We start from the raw sequence: 20,487 nt of genomic DNA on the forward strand, positions 1-20,487 counted from the left end.
GACATTAGTTTGGAGGATGTGGAATCGGTATGGGTAGAGCTGCGAAACACTAAGGTGCAGAAAACGCTGGTAGGTGTTGTGTACAGGCCACCTAACAGTAGTAGTGAAGTTGGAGATGGTATCAAACAGGAAATTAGAAATGCGTGCGACAAAGACAAAACAGTTATAATGGGGGACTTCAATCTACAAAAAGATTGGGTGAATCAAATTGGCAGGGGTGCTGAGGAAGAGGATTTCTTGGAATGTATGCGGGATAGTTATCTAAATCAACATGTAGAGGAACCAACGAGAGAGCAGGCTATTTTAGACTGGGTATTGAGTAATGAGGAAGGGTTAGTTAGCAATCTTGTTGTACGTGCCCCCTTGGGCAACAGTGACCATAATATGGTTGAGTTCTTCATTAGGATGGAGAGTGACATTGTTAATTCAGAAACAATGGTTCTGAACTTAAAGAAAGGTAACTTTGAGGGTATGAGACGTGAATTGGCCAAGATTGACTGGCAATTAATTCTAAAAGGGTTGACGGTGGATATGCAATGGAAGACATTTAAAGACTGCATGGATGAACTACAAAAATTGTTCATCCCAGTTTGGCAAAAGAATAAATCAGGGAAGGTAGTACATCCGTGGATAACAAGGGAAATCAGGGATAGTATCAAAGCGAAGGATGATGCGTACAAATTAGCCAGAAAAAGCAGCATACCGGAGGACTGGGAGAAATTCAGACCAGCAGAGGAGGACAAAGGGCTTAATTAGGAAAGGAAAAATAGATTATGAAAGAAAACTGGCAGGGAACATAAAAACTGACTGCAAAAGTTTTTATAGACATGTGAAAAGAAAGAGATTAGTTAAAACAAATGTAGGTCCCTTGCAGTCAGAAACAGGCGAGTTGATCATGGGGAACAAGGATATGGCAGACCAATTGAATAACTACTTTGGTTCCGTCTTCACTAAGGAAGACATAAATAATTTGCCGGAAATAGCAGGGGACCGCGGGTCAAAGGAGTTGGAGGAATTGAGTGAAATCCAGGTTAGCCGGGAAGTGGTGTTGGGTAAATTGAATGGATTAAGGCCGATAAATCCCCAGGGCCAGATAGGCTGCATCCCAGAAGTAGCTCCAGAAATAGTGGATGAATTAGTAATAGTCTTTCAAAACTCTTTAGATTCTGGAGTAGTTCCTGAGGATTGGCGGGTAGCAAACATAACCCCACTTTTTAAGAAGGGAGGGAAAGAGAAAACGGGGAATTACAGACCAGTTAGTCTAACATCGGTAGTGGGGAAAACTGCTAGAGTCAGTTATTAAAGATGGGATAGCAGCACATTTGGAAAGTGGTGAAATCATTGGACAAAGTCAGCATGGATTTACGAAAGGTAAATCATGTCTGACGAATCTTATAGAATTTTTCGAGGATGTAACTAGTAGCGTGGATAGGGGAGAACCAGTGGATGTGGTGTATCTGGACTTCCAGAAGGCTTTCGACAAGGTCCCACATAAGAGATTAGTATACAAACTTAAAGTACACGGCATTGGAGGTTCAGTATTGATGTGGATAGAGAACTGGCTGGCAAACAGGAAGCAAAGAGTAGGAGTAAACGGGTCCTTTTCACAATGGCAGGCAGTGACTAGTGGGGTACCGCAAGGCTCAGTGCTGGGACCCCAGCTATTTAGAATATATATTAATGATCTGGATGAGGCAATATCTCCAAGTTTGCGGATGACACTAAGCTGGGGGGCAGTGTTAGCTGTGAGGAGGATGCTAGGAGACTGCAAGGTGACTTGGATAGGCTGGATGAGTGGGCAAATGTTTGGCAGATGCAGTATAATGTGGATAAATGTGAGGTTATCCATTTTGGTGGCAAAAACAGGAAAGCAGACTATTATCTAAATGGTGGCCGACTAGGAAAAGGGGAGATGCAGCAAGACCTGGGTGTCATGGTACACCAGTCATTGAAAGTAGGCATGGAGGTGCAGCAGGCAGTGAAGAAAGCGAATGGTATGTTAGCTTTCATAGCAAAAGGATTTGAGTATAGGAGCAGGGAGGTTCTACTGCAGTTGTACAGGGTCTTGGTGAGACCACACCTGGAGCATTGCGTACAGTTTTGGTCTCCAAATCTGAGGAAGGACATTATTGCCATAGAGGGAGTGCAGAGAAGGTTCACCAGACTGATTCCTGGGTTGTCAGGACTGTCTTATGAAGAAAGACTGGATAGACTTGGTTTATACTCTCTAGAATTTAGGAGATTGAGAGGGGATCTTATAGAAACTTACAAAATTCTTAAGGGGTTGGACAAGCTAGATGCAGGAAGATTGCTCCCAATGTTGGGGAAGTCCAGGACAAGGGGTCACAGCTTAAGGATAAGGGGGAAATCCTTTAAAACCGAGATGAGAAGAACTTTTTTTCACACAGAGTGGTGAATCTCTGGAACTCTCTGCCGCAGAGGGTAGTCGAGGCCAGTTCATTGGCTATATTTAAGAGGGAGTTAGATGTGGCCCTTGTGGCTAAGGGGATCAGAGGGTATGGAGAGAAGGCAGGTACGGGATACCGAGTTGGATGATCAGCCATGATCATATTGAATGGCGGTGCAGGCTCGAAGGGCCGAATGGCCTACTCCTGCACCTAATTTCTATGTTTCTATGTTTCCAATGCCCCTGTCCCACTTAGGAAACCTGAACGGAAACCTCTGGAGACTTTGCGCCCCACCCACGGTTTCCGTGCAACTGACAAAAACCTCCAGGAGCCTCCGGGAACTGCACAGAAACCTTGGGCGGGGCGCAAAGTCTCCAGAGGTTTCCGTTCAGGTTTCCATTCAGGTTTTCTAAGTGGGACAGTGGCTTAATAGTATGCTGTTTTTGGTTCAATGTGTGATGTGGTTAATATGGTATAACACCACAATATCCAAAGCACTTACTGTATAAGCTAAACCACGAGGAAGGCAAGCATGTTCACATTATGTTAGAATTATGAAGGATCCTGATAAAGCAAGTTAGGAGAAGCCAGGGGAAGGGCTGCTAAAACACAGATTTGAGCTAAGTAGCAAAAGAGTCATTAGGAAAATGAAGGAATGGTTTGTTATTATGGACCTACAATCTGAAATGCACAACCTAATAGGAAAAAAATTGAAGCAAATTCAACGATAACTTTTAAAAAGGTAACACAATAATTACATTTAAAAGGAGAATTTGTTATGACAATAGGGAAAGAGCAAGAACTTGAGACTAACTAGACAATCTTTTAAAGAGCCAATGAAAATAGCTTGCAGCTTAAGTAAAACCCAGTGATTGACTGTTGAAATCTTGCCTTTCATTTATCACCACAGGACTAAGTGTTAAATTAAAGATATGCTAATAGCTAATTAACGCACCGTATATCCTGCCCTGGCACTGAGGTGTTCAGCAGCTACCAACAATGCATTGAGGGTTGCACCTCCACTACCGACATGGGCCTCTGGATCCTCAACGGTAAGAAGGACCACTCCAGCAGCAATGGACCCTTTACGCTGGCGGATTTCAAGTTCTGGGGAAATAAAGAGATAGGAAATTAATATGCAAGTGAGATTGGACAAGGCCTCGGTGGTAAGAAAGACAGGGCACACTTATCTGGCTTTACTTTACTGACATTTATTTTCCTCATCAGACATTAAGTACGTCATGACTTTACTGCCTTAAGCCCCCGACCACCTTCAAGGCACAGGTTAAGTATTTAACGTAATGGTCTCTAGTTACATGGATAGGTGCAGCTGCACCCGACAGGTTTACAACTTGATACGATCCATGCCAATACATTCCGCCTATTCAGCGTTTATTCACCACCTGAAGCAGTAATTCCCTCCTTCGACCTTCCCTGCCTCCTGTGCATCATCTACAGAGCACATGGCAGCAATTTGATAAGGCTGTTCCAACAGCACCCTCCAGACTCATGCCTCTCACAACGTAGAAAGCAATAGGTGCCTGGAATGCCACTGGTTCCACATTTTCCAAGCCACATATATAATCCCATTTACCACCTCCGAAAATAAAAAAAGCTGCAACTGCATCATCATCACCGTTGAAAACATCAATGGGCACGGTGCCTTACAATGCTATGTACGACAGTGATCGCAACTTCTACTGAAGTGTAGATGGCAGTTGGCTCGCTTGGAGCTCATCCGCCCTTTGACAGGTCTTGTTTTTGGTCCTGCTGGGAAACCAGATGGGGAGACGGTTTATCCGAACATGGAGCAGGTAGCACGGGATTACATGGTACCCGTGGCAGTGGGAACTCCCCCCGATCTGACCCATTACTATTTAAAATCTTTTAAACTTTTCAAATCTTTCCCACTGCCCACAAATGAGTTCAAACATATTTTAAATAATTGTCTCTCCAACCTACTGCTGTCACAGTTTTAAATAACAGTGATATGAATGGTTATAAAGTGTGCAATCAGAATAGAAAGACCTTGTATTTTCACAGTGCTGTGATGAAATACAACAACTTTATTTACTAAATTCATTCCTGCTAGTTACAGCACATACAAACAGGAGAGATACTTTTCTCAGGATATCTCCAGGATCATCAAGAAATCTTCATTGATACTTCAATGCAGGCAGGCTGCTGCATTGACCGAGTTGCAGTCTTTCCTCAGGAGAGTTGTGAGCTTTGAGTGGAATTCTTTATTCCAGGGAGTTTTTTAGTACTGAAAGAGCAGAATTTTATACTAAACCGAAAGTGAAAGATTTAGGGGATCTGGGGAGGAAGTGAAGCAGAGACCAATGATGCATCAGACCTGTTCTTATTGAAGAGCAGAGCATGTGCGGGGGCAAGAATTTCATTCAAGTGGGACCCGTTGGGTCCTGTCCCCCAACGCAGAGGGGCGCCCCCCGCTTGAACCGAATGTTAGCTTAACATAGAGTCAGTGTGGAAACAGGCCCTTCGGTCCAACTCGCCCACACCAACCAACAATGTCCCACTAGCTTGCGCTTGATCCATATTGCTCCAAACCTATCCTATCCATGTACATGTCTGTTTCTTAAACAATGGGATAGTCCCAGCCTCCACTACCTCCTCTGGCAGCTTGTTCCATATACCCACCACCCTTTGAGTGAAAGGTTTACTCATTGGATTCCTATTAAATCGTTCCCCCTTCACCTTGAACCTATGTCCTCTGGTCCTCGATTCCCCTACTCTAGGCAAAAGACTCTTGGCATCTACCCGATCTATTCCTCTCATGATTTTGTATACCTCTATAAGATCTCCTCTCATCCTCTGTGCTCCATGGAATAGAGACCCAGCCTACTCAACCTCTCCCTTTAGCTCACACCCTCTAGTCCTGGCAACATCCTCATAAATCTTTTCTGAACCCTTTCAAGCTTGACAATATTTTTCCTATAACATGGTGCCCAGAACTGAACACAAGATTCTAAATGCGGTCTCACCAACGTCTTATACAACTGCAACATGACCTCCCAACTTCTATACTCAATACTGACTAAAGAAGGCCAAAGTGCCAAAAGCCTTTTTGACCACCTTATCTGCCCGCGACTGGACCTTCAAGGAACCATGCACCTGTACTCCTAGATCCCTCTGCTCTACAACACTACCCAGAGGCCTACCATTTACTGTGTAGGTCCTGCCATTGTTCATTATCCCAAAATGCAACATCTTACACTTTTCTGTGTTAAATTCCATCAACCATTCCTCCGCCCACCTGGCCAATCGATCCAAATTCTGCTGCAATCCTTCACAACCATCTTCACTATCTGCAAAACCACTAACCAAAAAACATGACAGTTTTTTCTCATCGGAGGTTAACGAGTAAATAATAAAGCTTGTAAATGCTTGTCCAATGGTGATAGTGGCAGCAAAGCCTCAGTGGCAGTGAAGCTTCGCGGCGGTGGGACCTCATGAAACAACCACCTCAGGGGATGAAATAGAAAGAATTAAATAAGAAATGCAAAAACTAACAACTTAAAACATGGGAGTGCACTCTCTGAATTTTCTTTTCTTTTGTTGCCAAATGAAAGATTATAACGCTGGACACAAAACAGGTAATCTAAGTTCCAACTTAACCATCCGTAACCAACCACAACTGCCTTCATGAATCTGTAGCATATCCAGAAGTGACAGAACAATCTGCTGTATGATCATGTTAAATATTGCCCACATCACCACTCCTGCATTGACCTATATCCCCCAAACTCTTTCCATCCATATATCTGTCCAAATGTCTTTTAAAAGTCATAATTGTATTTGTAATTGTATCTGGGTGTGACAGGTTGTACTCGGGTCTCGCAAAAACATTATGTGGCAACAAAAGGAATATACTGGTAAAAACAAATAACCTTTGGAATTGTTTGGTTCCTAATCTTAATATAAATCCTTCTTTGAAAGAGCACAACTATTTGTATTCCAAGATTTATATCGAGCATGAGTCTTTCTATTGGAAAGATATGTCACTGGCCCCAAATGAATGGAAAAATATCATTGTGCAAAGTTGTGCGCTGGTTTCAAAGGTGATGCATCACACAAGAACGTCACACGAACAACTTCAGATTACAGACAAAACTCATAGTCAATAAAACAAAAAGAAATACGTGCTTAGCTTGTCTGACCTCCATGACAGAGTTTTATTTGCAACACACAAGGATCATTGTTTAAGAGGGAACTGCAGATGCTGGAGAATCGAAGGTTACACAGAAAAGCTGGAGAAACTCAGCGGGTGCAGCAGCATCTATGGAGCGAAGGAAATAGGCAACGTTTCGGGCCGAAACCCTCAGTCTGAAGAAGGGTTTCGGCCCGAAACGTTGCCTATTTCCTTCGCTCCATAGATGCTGCTGCACCCGCTGAGTTTCTCCAGCTTTTCTGTGTAACACACAAGGATCATTGTTGGGTCCATTGTCGTTTGTCATTTATATTAATGATTTAGATGAGAATGCAGGTGGTATGGTTAGTGAATACAGGTACACCACTGATTGTCCGGCACTCTTGGTTCCAGAACCTTGCCTGATTATCAGTTCTGTTGGACCAACAGAAGACACGTAAAAATAACTCAACACACAGCTCTGACCCATCAATTGTATTCCTCTCGTGTCTCTAGAGCACCATGGACTGCTGGAAACTTAATTATATTAATAAAATTGATTAACCCTTTCGGGACAGAGGCACACTCCCGAAAGGTCGCATGCCACATGCAATGCCATCTGTGGCCGCCCAGTGAAGTAGTCTGGCGGTTGTGGGATTATCAAGTGTGTAGGGAGAGCCAGTGGGTATAGTGTACATGACTTTCAGAAAGCATTTGATAAGGTCCCACATAGGAGATTAGTGGGCAAAACTAGAGCACATGGATTTGGGGGTGGAGTACGGACATGGATAGAAAATTTGTTGGCAGACATGAAATGGAGTAGGGATTAACGGGTCCCTTTCAGAAATGCAGGCAGTGACTAGTGGGGTACCGCTCGGTGCTGAGGCCGCAGCTATTTACAATATATATTAATGATTTAGATGAATGGATTAAAAGTAACATTAGCAAATTCGCAGATGACACAAAACTGGGTGGCAGTGTGAACTGTGAGGAGGATGTTTATGAGGATGCAGGTTGACTTGGACAGGTTGGATGAGTGGGCAGATACATGGCAGATGCAGTTTAATGTGGATAAATGGGAGGTTATCCACTTTGGTGGCAAAAACAGGAAGGCAGATTATTATCTGAATGGTGTCAAGTTGGGAAAAGGGGACGTACAACGACATCTGGGGGTTCTTGTCATCAGTCACTGAAAGTAATCATGCAGGTACAGCAGGCAGTGAAGAAAACTGGCCTTCATAACAAAAGGAGTTGAATATAAGAGCAAAGAGTTATTTAATTATAAAATGAATGTAATCTTTCTGTAATAAATTAGCCTGCTTGATAAATTGCACAAAAAAGGCACAGGGACATATCTGCTATTTTTATTTCCAAGCAGATTTATTTATTTTGGCTTCATTTCATTATTTTGGTTATACACTATGATCTAGACTAAAAATATAGGATATGAAACAATGTGAATATTGCGTAAAAGCAGAAAAATAACCTGGATGTTTGGAGACCTTCAGTTTCACTACTGAGTGCTGTATTTATGGAAATACCCATATCCACACGCTGTGTTCATTCAGTTCCAACTCTTGAAAATCTCCAGTTTTAATATCTCCACCACCATAAACTACCATGGCCTTAGGTTCAGTAACACCTTCCCCTAATTTCTTTATCCCCCTTTTAGACAGTCTGTATAGCTAATCTTTCAGATGAAACGCACCTACCTTAGTATTTACGTAGCTTAGACAATAGGTGCAGGAGTAGGCCATTCGGCCCTACGAGCCATTCAATGTGATCATGGCTGATCATCCCCAATCAGTACCCCGTTCTTGCCTTCTCCCCATATCCCCTGACTCCGCTATTTTTAAGAGCCCTATCTAGCTCTCTCTTGAAAGCATCCAAAGAACCTGCCTCCACCGCCTTCTGAGGCAGAGAATTCCAGACTCACCACTCTCTGTGAGAAAAAGTGTTTCCTCGTCTCCGTTCTAAATGACTTACTCCTTATTCTTAATATCAAATGTTTTTGATAATAGTCGCAAGACTAAAGTACCACTTAACTATAACTTGTAACGATCTGAAGGAAGGTAAATCGAAAACTAATCACACTGTGGCCAAAGTGCACAACCAAGTTATAAATCAGTAGGCCAAATTTCTGTTTCTGAAGACTATATTGGCACATAACATCTGCCTTTCCAAACAATAGATTTGTTGAACTACCCAGTCTAGTATCATGTTGGAAGCTAATATTCTTGGATACCTCTTCCTGTTTTTATTGGCCACTGCTCCTCTGTATAATTGCCCCCAAGTGTGCAGGGATTGTGTGTGAAATTGGGATACAATAGAACGAGTGTAAATGGGTGATCAATGGTCAGCATGGACTCTGTGGGCCGAAGGGCTTGTATCCATGCTGAATCTCCAAACTAAACTGAAAACAGGATAAAGAGACAGCCTTAGATGGGCAGAATTTTCTAAGAATTTTAATTATTTGGAACTCTGTGCCACAGAAGATTTCCATGGATGAATGATGAGCCGTGAATAATGAAGGCTTGAAGAAAGAAAGATCAAGAAAAGCATTGGGACAAAGATGCTACATTGTTTTTACATGAGACTTCATTAAGAATGGGTCTCTGTACATCAATTGGTTAATATTATGGTTTTCAAGTTGGTCTCATCAGCCAAATCAGGACCCACAAAATTGGAGTAGCAGTCAGTCATCATCAATTCCAGGAGTTTGTCTAAGAACTCAATGATATTTAAGGCAGTTGTAGAAACATATTTTGACTATAAATTAATCAAGTATTCGGTAGGCGGCGCGGCTCTGGCCAGCAGCGGCCTCTGCAGCCTGTCCGCGTTTTTATTATTTTTGTCTGTGTTTTTATGTAGTTTTTGTTATTTTATGTTGGGGTGTGTGTGTGGGGGGTGGGGGTGGGGTGGGAGGGGGGGGGAAACTTTGTGAATCTCTCCCTGCACTGGAGACCCGACCTTTTCTCGTCGGGTTTCCATTGTCGTTGAGGCCGCAACGAGGAGCGGCCTCCAACAGGAAGAGACCGGGGACTCAGGTGCCGACTCACCGTTGCCGTCGCGGAGCTGGCCGGGTCCGGAGCGGTGGAGGAGCGCTGCTGCTGCTGCTGCTGCTGCTGCTGCTACTGGAGAGTCGGAGGCTCTCTACAGGTCTGTGGACGGCGGCGCCGGGAGCCCACGGCTCCTTGGAAGGAGACCGCTTCTCAGGGCTCCTGCAACGGCGACTTCTCCCGCCCGAGTTGCGGGGTTGAAGAGCTCCTGGAGCGGGGCCTGACACCACTGCCCCGCGCGGCTGGAATGGCCGCGGACTCTGCGAGCGCACACCGGGGGCTCCAACATCAAGACCCGGTGTGCGACCTCGCACCACCCGGCGTGGCTTTAATGGCCGCGGGACAATCACCATCGCCAGCCGGGGGCTATGACTTTGACTCTGACATCGGGGGGGGGGGGAGAGTGCAGTGGAGAGATAAGTTTATTTGGCCTTCCATCACAGCTATGTGATGGATGTTTATGTTAAATGTAATTATTGTTGTGTCTGGGGTCTATTTGTATGTAATGTATGGCTGCAGAAACGGCATTTCGTTTGGACCTCCAGGGGTCCAAATGACAATTAAATTGACTCTGACTCTGACTCTGAAGAGATACAGATATCAGGCAGAAAACTGAAATTGGCTAAATAGTGGAGTCTCCGTCTCCGCCTGTGCCGAGGCCTAATAGCGGAGCTGGCGGCCTCGGAGCTGGGTCAGCGGCGACCTGACCTCGGAACGGGCAGCGGCAGTGGCGACCCGAACTCGGAGCGGGCAGCGGCTGCAGCCGCAGCGACCCGACCTCGGAGCCAGCAGCAGTAGCAGCCACCAGACCTCGGAGCGGGCAGAGGCAGCGGCAGCAGCTATCCGACCTCGGAGGATCGGCCGCGGGCCCGGTGGATGACATCGTCGGGAGCTCGCAGGTTGGTGACCTGTTCTCCGGAGCTCCCGTGACAACAGCTGCGTCCTCTGGACTGGAGGGCCGCAGCTTCGGCGGCTTCGACCACCCCGGGCCGCGAGGTTGAACCGGCCCGGGGTGATTCAGCCGCGGGACTGACATTACTTACCATCATCCGGCGGGGTCACAACATCCGAAGCCTGGATCGCCTCGACGCAGAGGGAGAATAAGAAGGGAAGAGACAAAGACTTAAGAATTTTGCCTTCCATCACAGTGAGGAGTATTCAACTCAGTGGTGGATGTTAATTTGTGTTTTTTGTGTGTTTTTGTCATTTCTTTTACTATATGTAGGACTGCAAGGCAACAAAATTTCGTTCAGACCGCAAGGTCTGAATGACAATATAGGCTACTTTGACTTTGACTTTTAGATTACCTTGTTCTTTGTGACAACGCTTTTGAACTCCACAAAAATATTGGTGGAGGTAGAACGGTGCACATAAGAGGCTAGATGATTTAAATAAATACCGAATATACTGTAAACATCAGCAAATCATGCAGCTTCTGTGAAACATGAAACAGTTAACATTTCAGCTTTGAGATTCTTTGCCAGAACTGGCAGATAAAAGGCACAAGCATTTTCAGCAGCAGAGGTAGGGAGAGAAATGGGGCAGAACAAAGGAAATATTCAAGACCAAATGACTTAACGTCACAGTTAGAATCAATGATACTTTTTTCTCCACGTTATGTGCTACTGATAACAAGGTTGTGAGACATGCCAAGCAGCCAACGCTGACAGCGGAGAAAAACTGCGCCAATCTAGTGGGAGACACAAATGGCCAGTTGTGATAGACAGAAAATGGGCCGAACTTGCTAAAGTTGGAGAATTCAATAGGGTGTAACATTCCCAAATGAAAGATGAGATGTTACTTCACAGACTGTTATGGGACCTTATTATAATTGCGCAGGAAGCTAAAGACAGATTGGTCAGGATGCACGGGGAATTAAAGAGGCAGGCAACTAGAAATACAGAGGCACTGAAGGCAGGTGTACTGCAAAACAATCACCAAATCTGCAATTGGTTTTGTCATATGTGATTCAAGTGCTCATCTGATACTTAACATATTATGAGAGTACCTGGTTCCACCATTCTCTAAAACTATACCTTCCTGGTTCAAGCTTGGGTAAAGGTGGGTAATGAAATTCTTCCTCATAGCCCCTCTAACTTTCTTACCCTTTACCCAAATCCTATGCCCTCAGTCTTACCTACCTCTACTGTGGTGAAAAGTCTTAGAAACATAGAAAATAGGTGCAGAAGTAGGCCATTCGGCCCTACGAACCTGCACCGCCATTCAATATGATCATGGCTGATCATCCAACTCGATATCCTGTACCTGCCTTCTCTCCGTACCCCCTGATCCCTTTAGCCACAAGGGCCACATCTAACTCCCTCTTAAATATAGCCAATGAACTGGCCTTAACTACCTTCTGTGGCAGAGATAGTCTTCTACTATCTTATATCCTTTGTACTTCGGTACACCTTCGCATTCTATGATGATTATACAATTGGGCACAATTAAGTTAAGTTTAAATGAATGAACAAAGCCTGATGGTTCCTTATGTTGCCCTGCTCTTGTCAGAACTGCTCATTATTCTCTTTCCCTGGGATGTTAAGTTTAACACCACAAGCATCCCCTATCCCCTACGTTGCGAGATATTTTTGTGGGGACAAAATACATTATGTTGTCAGCATACAAAGTTTTTCTTGAGGGTGGAACTTTGTTCAGTTGGCTCAGAAAAATGTGGGTTTAAATCACCATTCCACAGACATATTGAAATGTAGTATTGATAGTGTTCTGCAATGGGAATATTTTCATGAGACATTACATAGATAGCTGTCCACTCAAGCTGGCAATAAGTGGATCTCAAGAAACTACAGTATTACTACAGTATTTAAGGCAAAAACAAGAGGTTTCCTGATCGATGTTTAGTCTTCAAATAACATTACTATAACAGATTATGCTGGCCATTATCCTGTTCCTACTAGTGGAATTGTTTCTGTACTAGCTGCTACATGTCTTTATATTACAATAGTGACTATCATTCTGATACAATGACAAAATAGACATCAATGGCCTTCAGATTGAAAGCCCATTCTCACAATTATTATTTCAGTGGTTCTGGAAACAAGATAATACCAAAGTTATAATTATATCCTAAACTGATACTACTCTTAATAAGTGAAAGCCAAGCCGCTTGGGTTTTTTTTTTAATGAAAAGGTAATCATATTATGCAGATTTAATCCTCCCATAACTTTCATTTGCTTAGTGGTTCTATGTTTGTGTAGTTTTTCTTTCATATGCTAACATGCCAGCTGTGTTCTTGTATCACTTTGTATTCTTATTTTACACAGGCTTTTTATTGCCTAGCGACTGGCAAGAAAGTATAAACAACAGTGGCCAATGCACACAATGCCTGACTGCAGTACTTCCCACAAGCACGTCTTAATTTGTGGTTGGAATACAATTAACTCAGGCATAACATACTTACATCTTGAATCAAAGTGTTATGAGTGTAAACCCGCTCAGAGACACAAGGCTATGATCCAGTATCGAATTTCAATGGAATTCTATATTGAACTGGTTCTATGTTCTATATAGAGTTCTATTACAGTTGAGAGGGGAAAGATTTAATAGGAACTTGTTGGGGAAAGATTTTCGCACAAAGGATCGTGGATATGTGGAGCAAGCTGCCAAAGGAGGTAGTTGAGACGGACACAAAATGCTGGAGTAACTCAGCGGGACAGGCAACATTTCTGGAGAGAAGGAATGGGTAACGTTTCGGGTCAAAACCCTTCTTCAGATTGATGCCAGGAGAGTGTGCGGTGCAGAGATAAAATGTAGTCAGAGAGTAAGACTGGTTGGAGAACTGGGAAGGGGAAGGGGATGGAGAGAGAGGGAAAGCAAGGATTACTTGAAGTTAGAGAAGTCAATGCTCATACAGCAGGGGTGAAAGCTGCCATATGAATGGTATCGATTTAAACCAGCATCTGCAGTTCTTTCCTACACATACAAGGTAGTTGAGGCAGGTACTATAAGAACATTTAAAAGACATTTGAACAGGCACATGGATAGAAAAGGGTTAGAGGGATACGAGGCAAACATGGGCAGGTAAGGACCAGTGCAGATGGGGCATCTTGGTCAGCATGGGCAAGTTGGACCTAAGGGTCTGTTTCCACGTATGCCTCTAAGACTCTTTGACTAGTGTTCTAGAGATACAGCATGGAAATTGGCCTTCGACACGCTGTCCATCCAACCATCGATCACCTGCTCACACTAGTTCTACATTATCCCACTATTGCATCAACTCCCTATACATGAGGGGCAACTTACGGAGGCCAATAAACCTTCATATCTTTGGGATGTGCGAGGAAACCCGAGCACTCAGTGGAAACGGAACATGCAAAACCCACACATACATCACCCGAGATCAGGATCGAACCTGGATCTCTGGCATTGCGAAAAGTAGCTCTACCAACTGTGGCACTGTGTTGATCATACTGTACAGAGGGAGCTTTGCATGGACAGTGAAGCCAATCTTCAAATGAAATGTTAAATGCAAATATTTTCATCTTGAAGAGAAACTTTACTTCCTAACCCACAGACCATAATCAGTGAGGATGGGCACTAAAACATTCTCCGCCATAATCCAAAACAAACTAATCTCCAAATCCCTAGATTTAGGAGTCAACATTCCCCACCCCCTCCCCTCCCACAGGTCCGAGAGTCTGGACAAGAGAGGGGAACAAGATAGAATGTTTGGAGATATGTTTGGTGGGTCAGGAGCAAGCAGAAACAATGGGTCAGCTAGGGCAGTCCCGGTGGATACTGTGGAGACGCATCCACGATTTCTAGAGCCACTTCCTTAAGTAACCTGGGATGTAGACCATCAGGCCCTGGGGATTTATCAGCCTTCAGTCCCACCAGTCTATCCAACACCCTTTCCTGCCTAATGTGGATTTTTTCAGTTCCTCTGTCACCCCAGATCCTCTGGCCACTACTATATCAGGAAGATTGTTTGTGTCCTCCTTAGTGAAAGCGGATCCAAAGTACCTGTTCAACTCATCTGCCATTCCCTTGCTCCCCATAATAAATTCACCTTTTTCGGCCTTCAAGGGTCCAACTTTGGCCTTAACTCATTTTTTCCTCTTCACATACCTAAAGAAGCTTTTACTATCCTGCTTTATATTCTTGGCTAGCTTACCTTCGTACCCCATCTTTTCTCCTGCTGGACAATTTATACACAAGAGGTAGCTCACAGGGGATACATTTACCATCATCTGGTTTGCCAACATACCATCTTTAACACAACTTCTCGATTAAGATATCATTCAAAACTAAATATTTATAAAACAGGGCAGCGCTGTTGGGTGGGGGGGGGGGGGGGGGGGGGGTCTTCTAAGTGGACACAATAGTGACATTTAAGAGGTGTTTGGTCCGGCACATGAACATACAGGAAATGGAGGGATATGGATCTGAGGAAGGCAAATAAGCTTACTTTAATATGGTATCAGACATTGTAGGCTGAAGAGGGTGTTCCTGCGCTATACTGTTCTCTGTTCTATATTCTAAAGGGTATGCATTGTGACATTAAAATGTTGGGGTGGTGTTGCTTTAGCACAGAACACAATCCATATATTTGTATAAATACAGCACAGGATGTTTTATTGCAGATTATTCACTTTACTGTGAAATCAACTAAACAGGCTAAAATGCATGATTTATTCAAGACAGCTTCTAAGTCTTGCCATTGGATGCAAGATGTCAACCTCAAGGAAGTGTAACAAGACATGAAGTCATTGCAACTTAAATCTTCAACAATTGCATGAGCTCTTGATTAACCAAAATAGCTGACGAATGACGCCTTGCAGGTGCCAGATTACGTCTCACTGTCGCTCCTTCCCTTACTTCACGTGTTTTCCCAACAGTTAGTTTGTTATCGGATGCCAATGCTGCTATGAAAGGAAATCTGTCTTCATGATGAAGAGCCAGGCCTTCCTCAATTTTTAATGATCCTTGTGTGAGAGCCTTACTGTGGAAAGACATGTTTCACACAGTGACAGTTCCCACGAAAGGCTACAGTATTTCCTGTCTTTCTTGTGTTTTTGCACCATAATCCAGCAGCCATTTGCAAGAGCCAACAGTTTCCTACAGCATCATATGAGCGAAGCAAAGCCAAACAAATACAACACAAGTCTTCGATCAAAATGATATGTGCCTATATTTCATTTTGTTATATGTAATTAATCATTAGAAATATCAGAGACAGGACGCCATATTTCCAAGCAGGGACAAGGATTCTCCTAAAAAAAACAAAAAACTTTATTCTTCATCTCCAATCTGGGTAAAGCATAAGAATACCACATGTTTAGAAATTCACAGAGACAGGAATAAAATAAACTTTTGACTGAAAGTCAAGGATTGTCTGACCTAAGTGCAAAATGCTAGTCTTATCTCAGTGACATTCTCACTTCAGTCAAAATTCAGAAAGCTGTGGATTCAAATCTTACTGAATAGATTAGCAAGTTATCCAGGCTGTTACTTCATATATATATATATTCTATTAAGGAACCTTCTTTGAGTTTACATCACATACAGTGTTTGGCACCAAGACACAGAAGGAAGTGTTGGAACAGGTGAAGATATAGATATGCCATTTATTGTCACTATACATGTACAATGAAATTAAAAGCTGCTCGTACTCAGTGCATACATATAATTTAGTACAAAAAACAAGAAACAGAAAACAAAAACAAAAGGGAGAAGGGGGGGGGGGGATAGGTGCACAATTCTGCGGCGCTATATACATATCTATAAAGGCAAAATGGTGAAGGAGATGTTTAAAGATTATATTAAATATTAAAAATGTTTTTTAAAAAAATGTTAAAAATTACAGTTACAATACACATTACAGTTCCAAATTTCATTACGTGGATATAATAGATGGAAGTCCGGGTGTTGGGCTGTAAAGTCAGTGCATGTGTGAATTAAGAGTAGTTATAATTTTCGGAAAACAACTATTCCTGAGTCTATTTGTCCTAGATTTGATGCACCTATAGCGCCTTCCAGAGGGCAGCAGGTCGAACAGTCCAAACGCAGGATGGGAGCTGTCCTTGATGATATTCTTTGCCCTGCTAAGGCAGCGGGAGGTGTAAATATCCATCAGGGAGGGTAGAGGGTAGCCAATGATCTTCTGTGCTGTCCTAGTTATCCTAGGGGAATTTATGAAGAAACAGAACAGGGAATTTTTGTTAATGGACTAAGATATCTAGAATGTGACAGAAAAGGACAAAACAAATGTACAAATGTAAGAGTGTGACTGCAAACTGAGGGGGTAAGGAAAGATAACAAAATACTAAATTACAGGCATTTTATGCAAATGCAAGCAACATAACGAGTTGTTGGCACAAACACAAATGGGTTGGATTATAATCATTTCAGAGATATGGCTACAAGGTGACCAAGACTGGGAACTAGAGGCTCTCGAGTACTTACTTAACAGTATGGAAGGATAGGGAGAAAAGACAAGGATGTGGGGTGGCACAGTAACTGAAGAATTAGATCAACGGAAACACCCCTGACCAGTTGTGCAAAATGATCTTGACTCGGATGATCAATTTTGAAGGAGGCAAGAAATGTCAAGGGAAACAATTCACAATTGGAGTAGTCTAATGTGCTCACGCTATGCTGCAGGACATTGCATAAATCAAGCAATAATGAGGGCCAGCAAAAAAGGCACTGAATTAACTGTCAACAACCTCAATCTTTATACAGGTTGAACATATAAAATTAGCAAATGTAGTCTTGAGAATGAGACTCTAGTTTCTTACAATAGCACTGTGAAACCAATCAGGGAGCAGGCTGTTTAAGATCTGGTGAGGTCAAATGACATAGAATTAATTAATGATCTTGTAATAAAGGATCCTCTGGGAAAGAATGATCATAATATGATACGATAGTCTAACAGTGAGAGTCTGGAGTAGTGCGTCTTAAATTAAACTAGACCAAGTGCAGACCAGTTGGGTCTGTTTCCCCAACAGCGTTTGGCGGGGGGGGGAGTGGGGGCTGCGGCATCACACTCAAATTAACCACCCCCCAAACTCACAGGTGGGGGGGGGGGGGGGGGGGTGAGAAGAGGGTAAGGGAGAGGAGGAGGAGGAGGAAAACATGACAGATTTGGGAGGGAAAGGAGAGCGGGGTAGGGGGTGAGAGAGCGGGGATGGGGAAAGATGTGGGGGAGGGGGGGGGGGGAGGGAGGGGAGGAGGGAGGGAGGGGGAGAGGGGTGGAGGGAGAGACGGGAAAGAGTGGGGAGGGAGAGTGGAGGGGGAGATGTGGAAGAGTGGGGAGGAAAAGAGGAAAAGAGGGGTAGGGGGAAGGGGGCGGGTGGAGAGAGGGAATGGGGTGGAGTAGTGAGGGAAGGGGGGTGAGGAGAGGGGTGAGGAGAGGGGTGAGGAGAGGGGTGAGGAGAGGGAAACATAGAAATTAAGTGCAGTAGTAGGCCATTCGGCCCTTCGAGCCTGCACCACCATTCAATATGATCATGGCTGATCATCCAACTCAGTATCCTGTACCTGCCTTCTCTCCATACCCCCTGATCCCTTTAGCCACAAGGGCCACATCTAACTCCCTCTTAAATATAGCCAATGAACTGGCCTCAACTACCTTCTGTGGCAGAGAATTCCAGAGATTCACCACTCTGTGTGAAAAATGTTTATCTCATCTCTGTCCTAAAGGATTTCCCCCCTATCTTTAAACTGTGACCCCTTGTTCTGGAATTCCCCCAACATCTGGAACAATCTTCCTGCATCTAGCCTGTCCAACCCCTTAAGAATTTTGTACGTTTCTATAAGATCTGCCCTCAATCTTCTAAATTCTAGCGAGTACAAGCCGAGTCTATCTAGTCTTTCTTCATATGAAAGTCCTGACATCCCAGGAATTAGTCTGGTGAACCTTCTCTGTACTCCCTCTATGGCAAGAATGTCTTTGAGCATTGGACATTGTGACATCACACGATGGAACGTTCACCAGGTGCTGGGGCTCCTGCAAAGGCATATGTAAATGGATCCATTCCGATTGGACATATGTGAACATTGGGCATTGTGACATCACACGATGGAACGTTCACCAGGGGCTGGGGCTGGGGCTGATTCTATGGGTGAGATGCCAGTTTATTTTGAAATATTGGGGGGGGGAGAAGAAGGATTTGATTAAAAAATGTGTACATAAACAAGACAAAATGGCAGACCCGTTGGGTCTGTACCCCCAACGGCGTTTGTGTGTGGGGGGGGGGGGGGGGGGGGAGAAGAGAGGAGGGAGGGGGAGGAGGGGAGGAGGAGGAAACGGGGTGGGGGGGAGAGAGGGGGTAGGGAGCGGAAGAGAGGGGTGGGGTAGGGAGAGGCGTTGGGTAAGGGGATAGAAGTGGAAGAGTGGGGAGGGAGGGGTAGGGAGAGTGGTGAAAGAGGGACAGAGGGGTAGGGGAAAGGGGGTGGTGGTAGTGAGGGAAGGGGGGTGGGGGAGAGAGGGATGGGTGGGAGAGGGAGAGGGGTGAAGAGAGGGAAACATAGAATTTAAGTGCAGGAGTAGGCCATTCGGCCCTTCGAGCCTGCACCACCATTCAATATGATCATGGCTGATCATCCAACTCAGTATCCTGTACCTGCCTTCTCTCCATACCCCCTGATCCCTTTAGCCACAAGGGCCACATCTAACTCCCTCTTAAACATAGCCAATGAACTGGCCTCAACTACCTTCTGTGGCAGAGAATTCCAGAGATTCACTCTCTGTGTGAAAAATGTTTTCCTCATCTCAGTACTAAAGGATTTCCCCTTTATCCTTAAACTGTGACCCGCTTGTTCTGGACTTCCCCAACATCAGGAACAATCTTCCTGCATCAGACAAATGCAATTCAGGACTTTTCTCTTCACAAGCAAAGTCAGAATGACGGTTAGTGAAGAATTTGAATAATCACTGAGCGTTCTGATGCTGCGCGCGCCTCCTGCAACAAGGGGGGGAGCTTGAATGGAGAGCGCGTGGCCGCCTCCACAAACAGTCACACACACTGTGGATCCGCCCCACAAAAAATATTGTGGGTGGAGAGGGAGAGGAGAAGAGGGGGAGGAGAGCATGGGGGAGAGAGGTGATGGGGGAGAGAGGTGAAGGGGGGGGGGAGGGGTTGGAGCGGGCGTGCATGAGTCGAGAGAAGAGAGAAGGGCAGAGAGAGAGAGAGAGGCTGGTACAACAACAAAAAAGCTGGATAAACTCAGCGGGTGCAGCAGCATCTATGGACCGAAGGAAAAGGGCAACGTTTTTGGCCGAAATCCTTCTTCCGGGTTTCGGCCAAAAACGTTGACCATTCAATTCGCTCCATAGATGCTGCCGCACGCGCTGCGTTTATCCAGCTTTTTTTATGTCTACCTTCGATTTTCCAGCATCTGTAGTTCCTTCTTAAAGACAGAGACTGTGCATGGTAAGGGAATGAGGAGGGAGAGGGGGAACAGTGTGGAGGGAGGGGGGGAGAGTGGGATGGGAGGGGGAAAGGGGTGGGGGGGGGGGGGGGGAGTGTGGGAGGGGAGGGGGGGGAGAGAAGTGGAAGAGTGGGGATGGAGGGGGGGGGAGGGGTTAGGGGTAGCAGGAGTGGTGGAAGAGGGACAGGGGGATGGTGGAGAGGGACAGAGGGGTAGGGGAAGGGGTGTGGAGAGAGGGGAAGACAGGGGTGGAGGAGGGAGAGGGTATGGGGTAAGGGGAGAGAGAGGGAAGAGGGGGGGTAGGGGGAGTGGTGGAAGAGGGGGACAGAGGGGAAGGGGGCAGGGGAGAGAGGGAAGGGGGTGGGGTGAGTGAGGAGGAAGGGGGGAGGAGAGAAGTGGAAGAGTGGGGAGGGAGGGACGGGTAGCAGAAGTGGTGGAAGAAGGACGGGGGAGTGGTGGAAGAGGGACAGAGGG

At 44.9% G+C, this 20,487-nt stretch overlaps 1 protein-coding gene across 2 annotated transcripts in view; it reads right to left on the minus strand.

Annotated features, from left to right (window-relative positions):
- LOC129705231 (L-fucose kinase) overlaps positions 1–20,487 on the minus strand; it is a 139,248-nt gene that overhangs the window by 98,453 nt on the left and 20,308 nt on the right. For both annotated transcript variants that reach the window (XM_055648713.1, XM_055648712.1), the window contains exon 3: positions 3,364–3,515. In XM_055648713.1, coding sequence (XP_055504688.1) covers positions 3,364–3,515 — 152 coding nt within the window. The remainder of the gene's footprint in view (positions 1–3,363; positions 3,516–20,487) is intronic.

The sequence above is a fragment of the Leucoraja erinacea genome, chromosome 17 (genome assembly GCF_028641065.1).
Source record: "Leucoraja erinacea ecotype New England chromosome 17, Leri_hhj_1, whole genome shotgun sequence".
Classification (NCBI taxonomy): Eukaryota; Metazoa; Chordata; class Chondrichthyes; order Rajiformes; family Rajidae; genus Leucoraja; species Leucoraja erinaceus.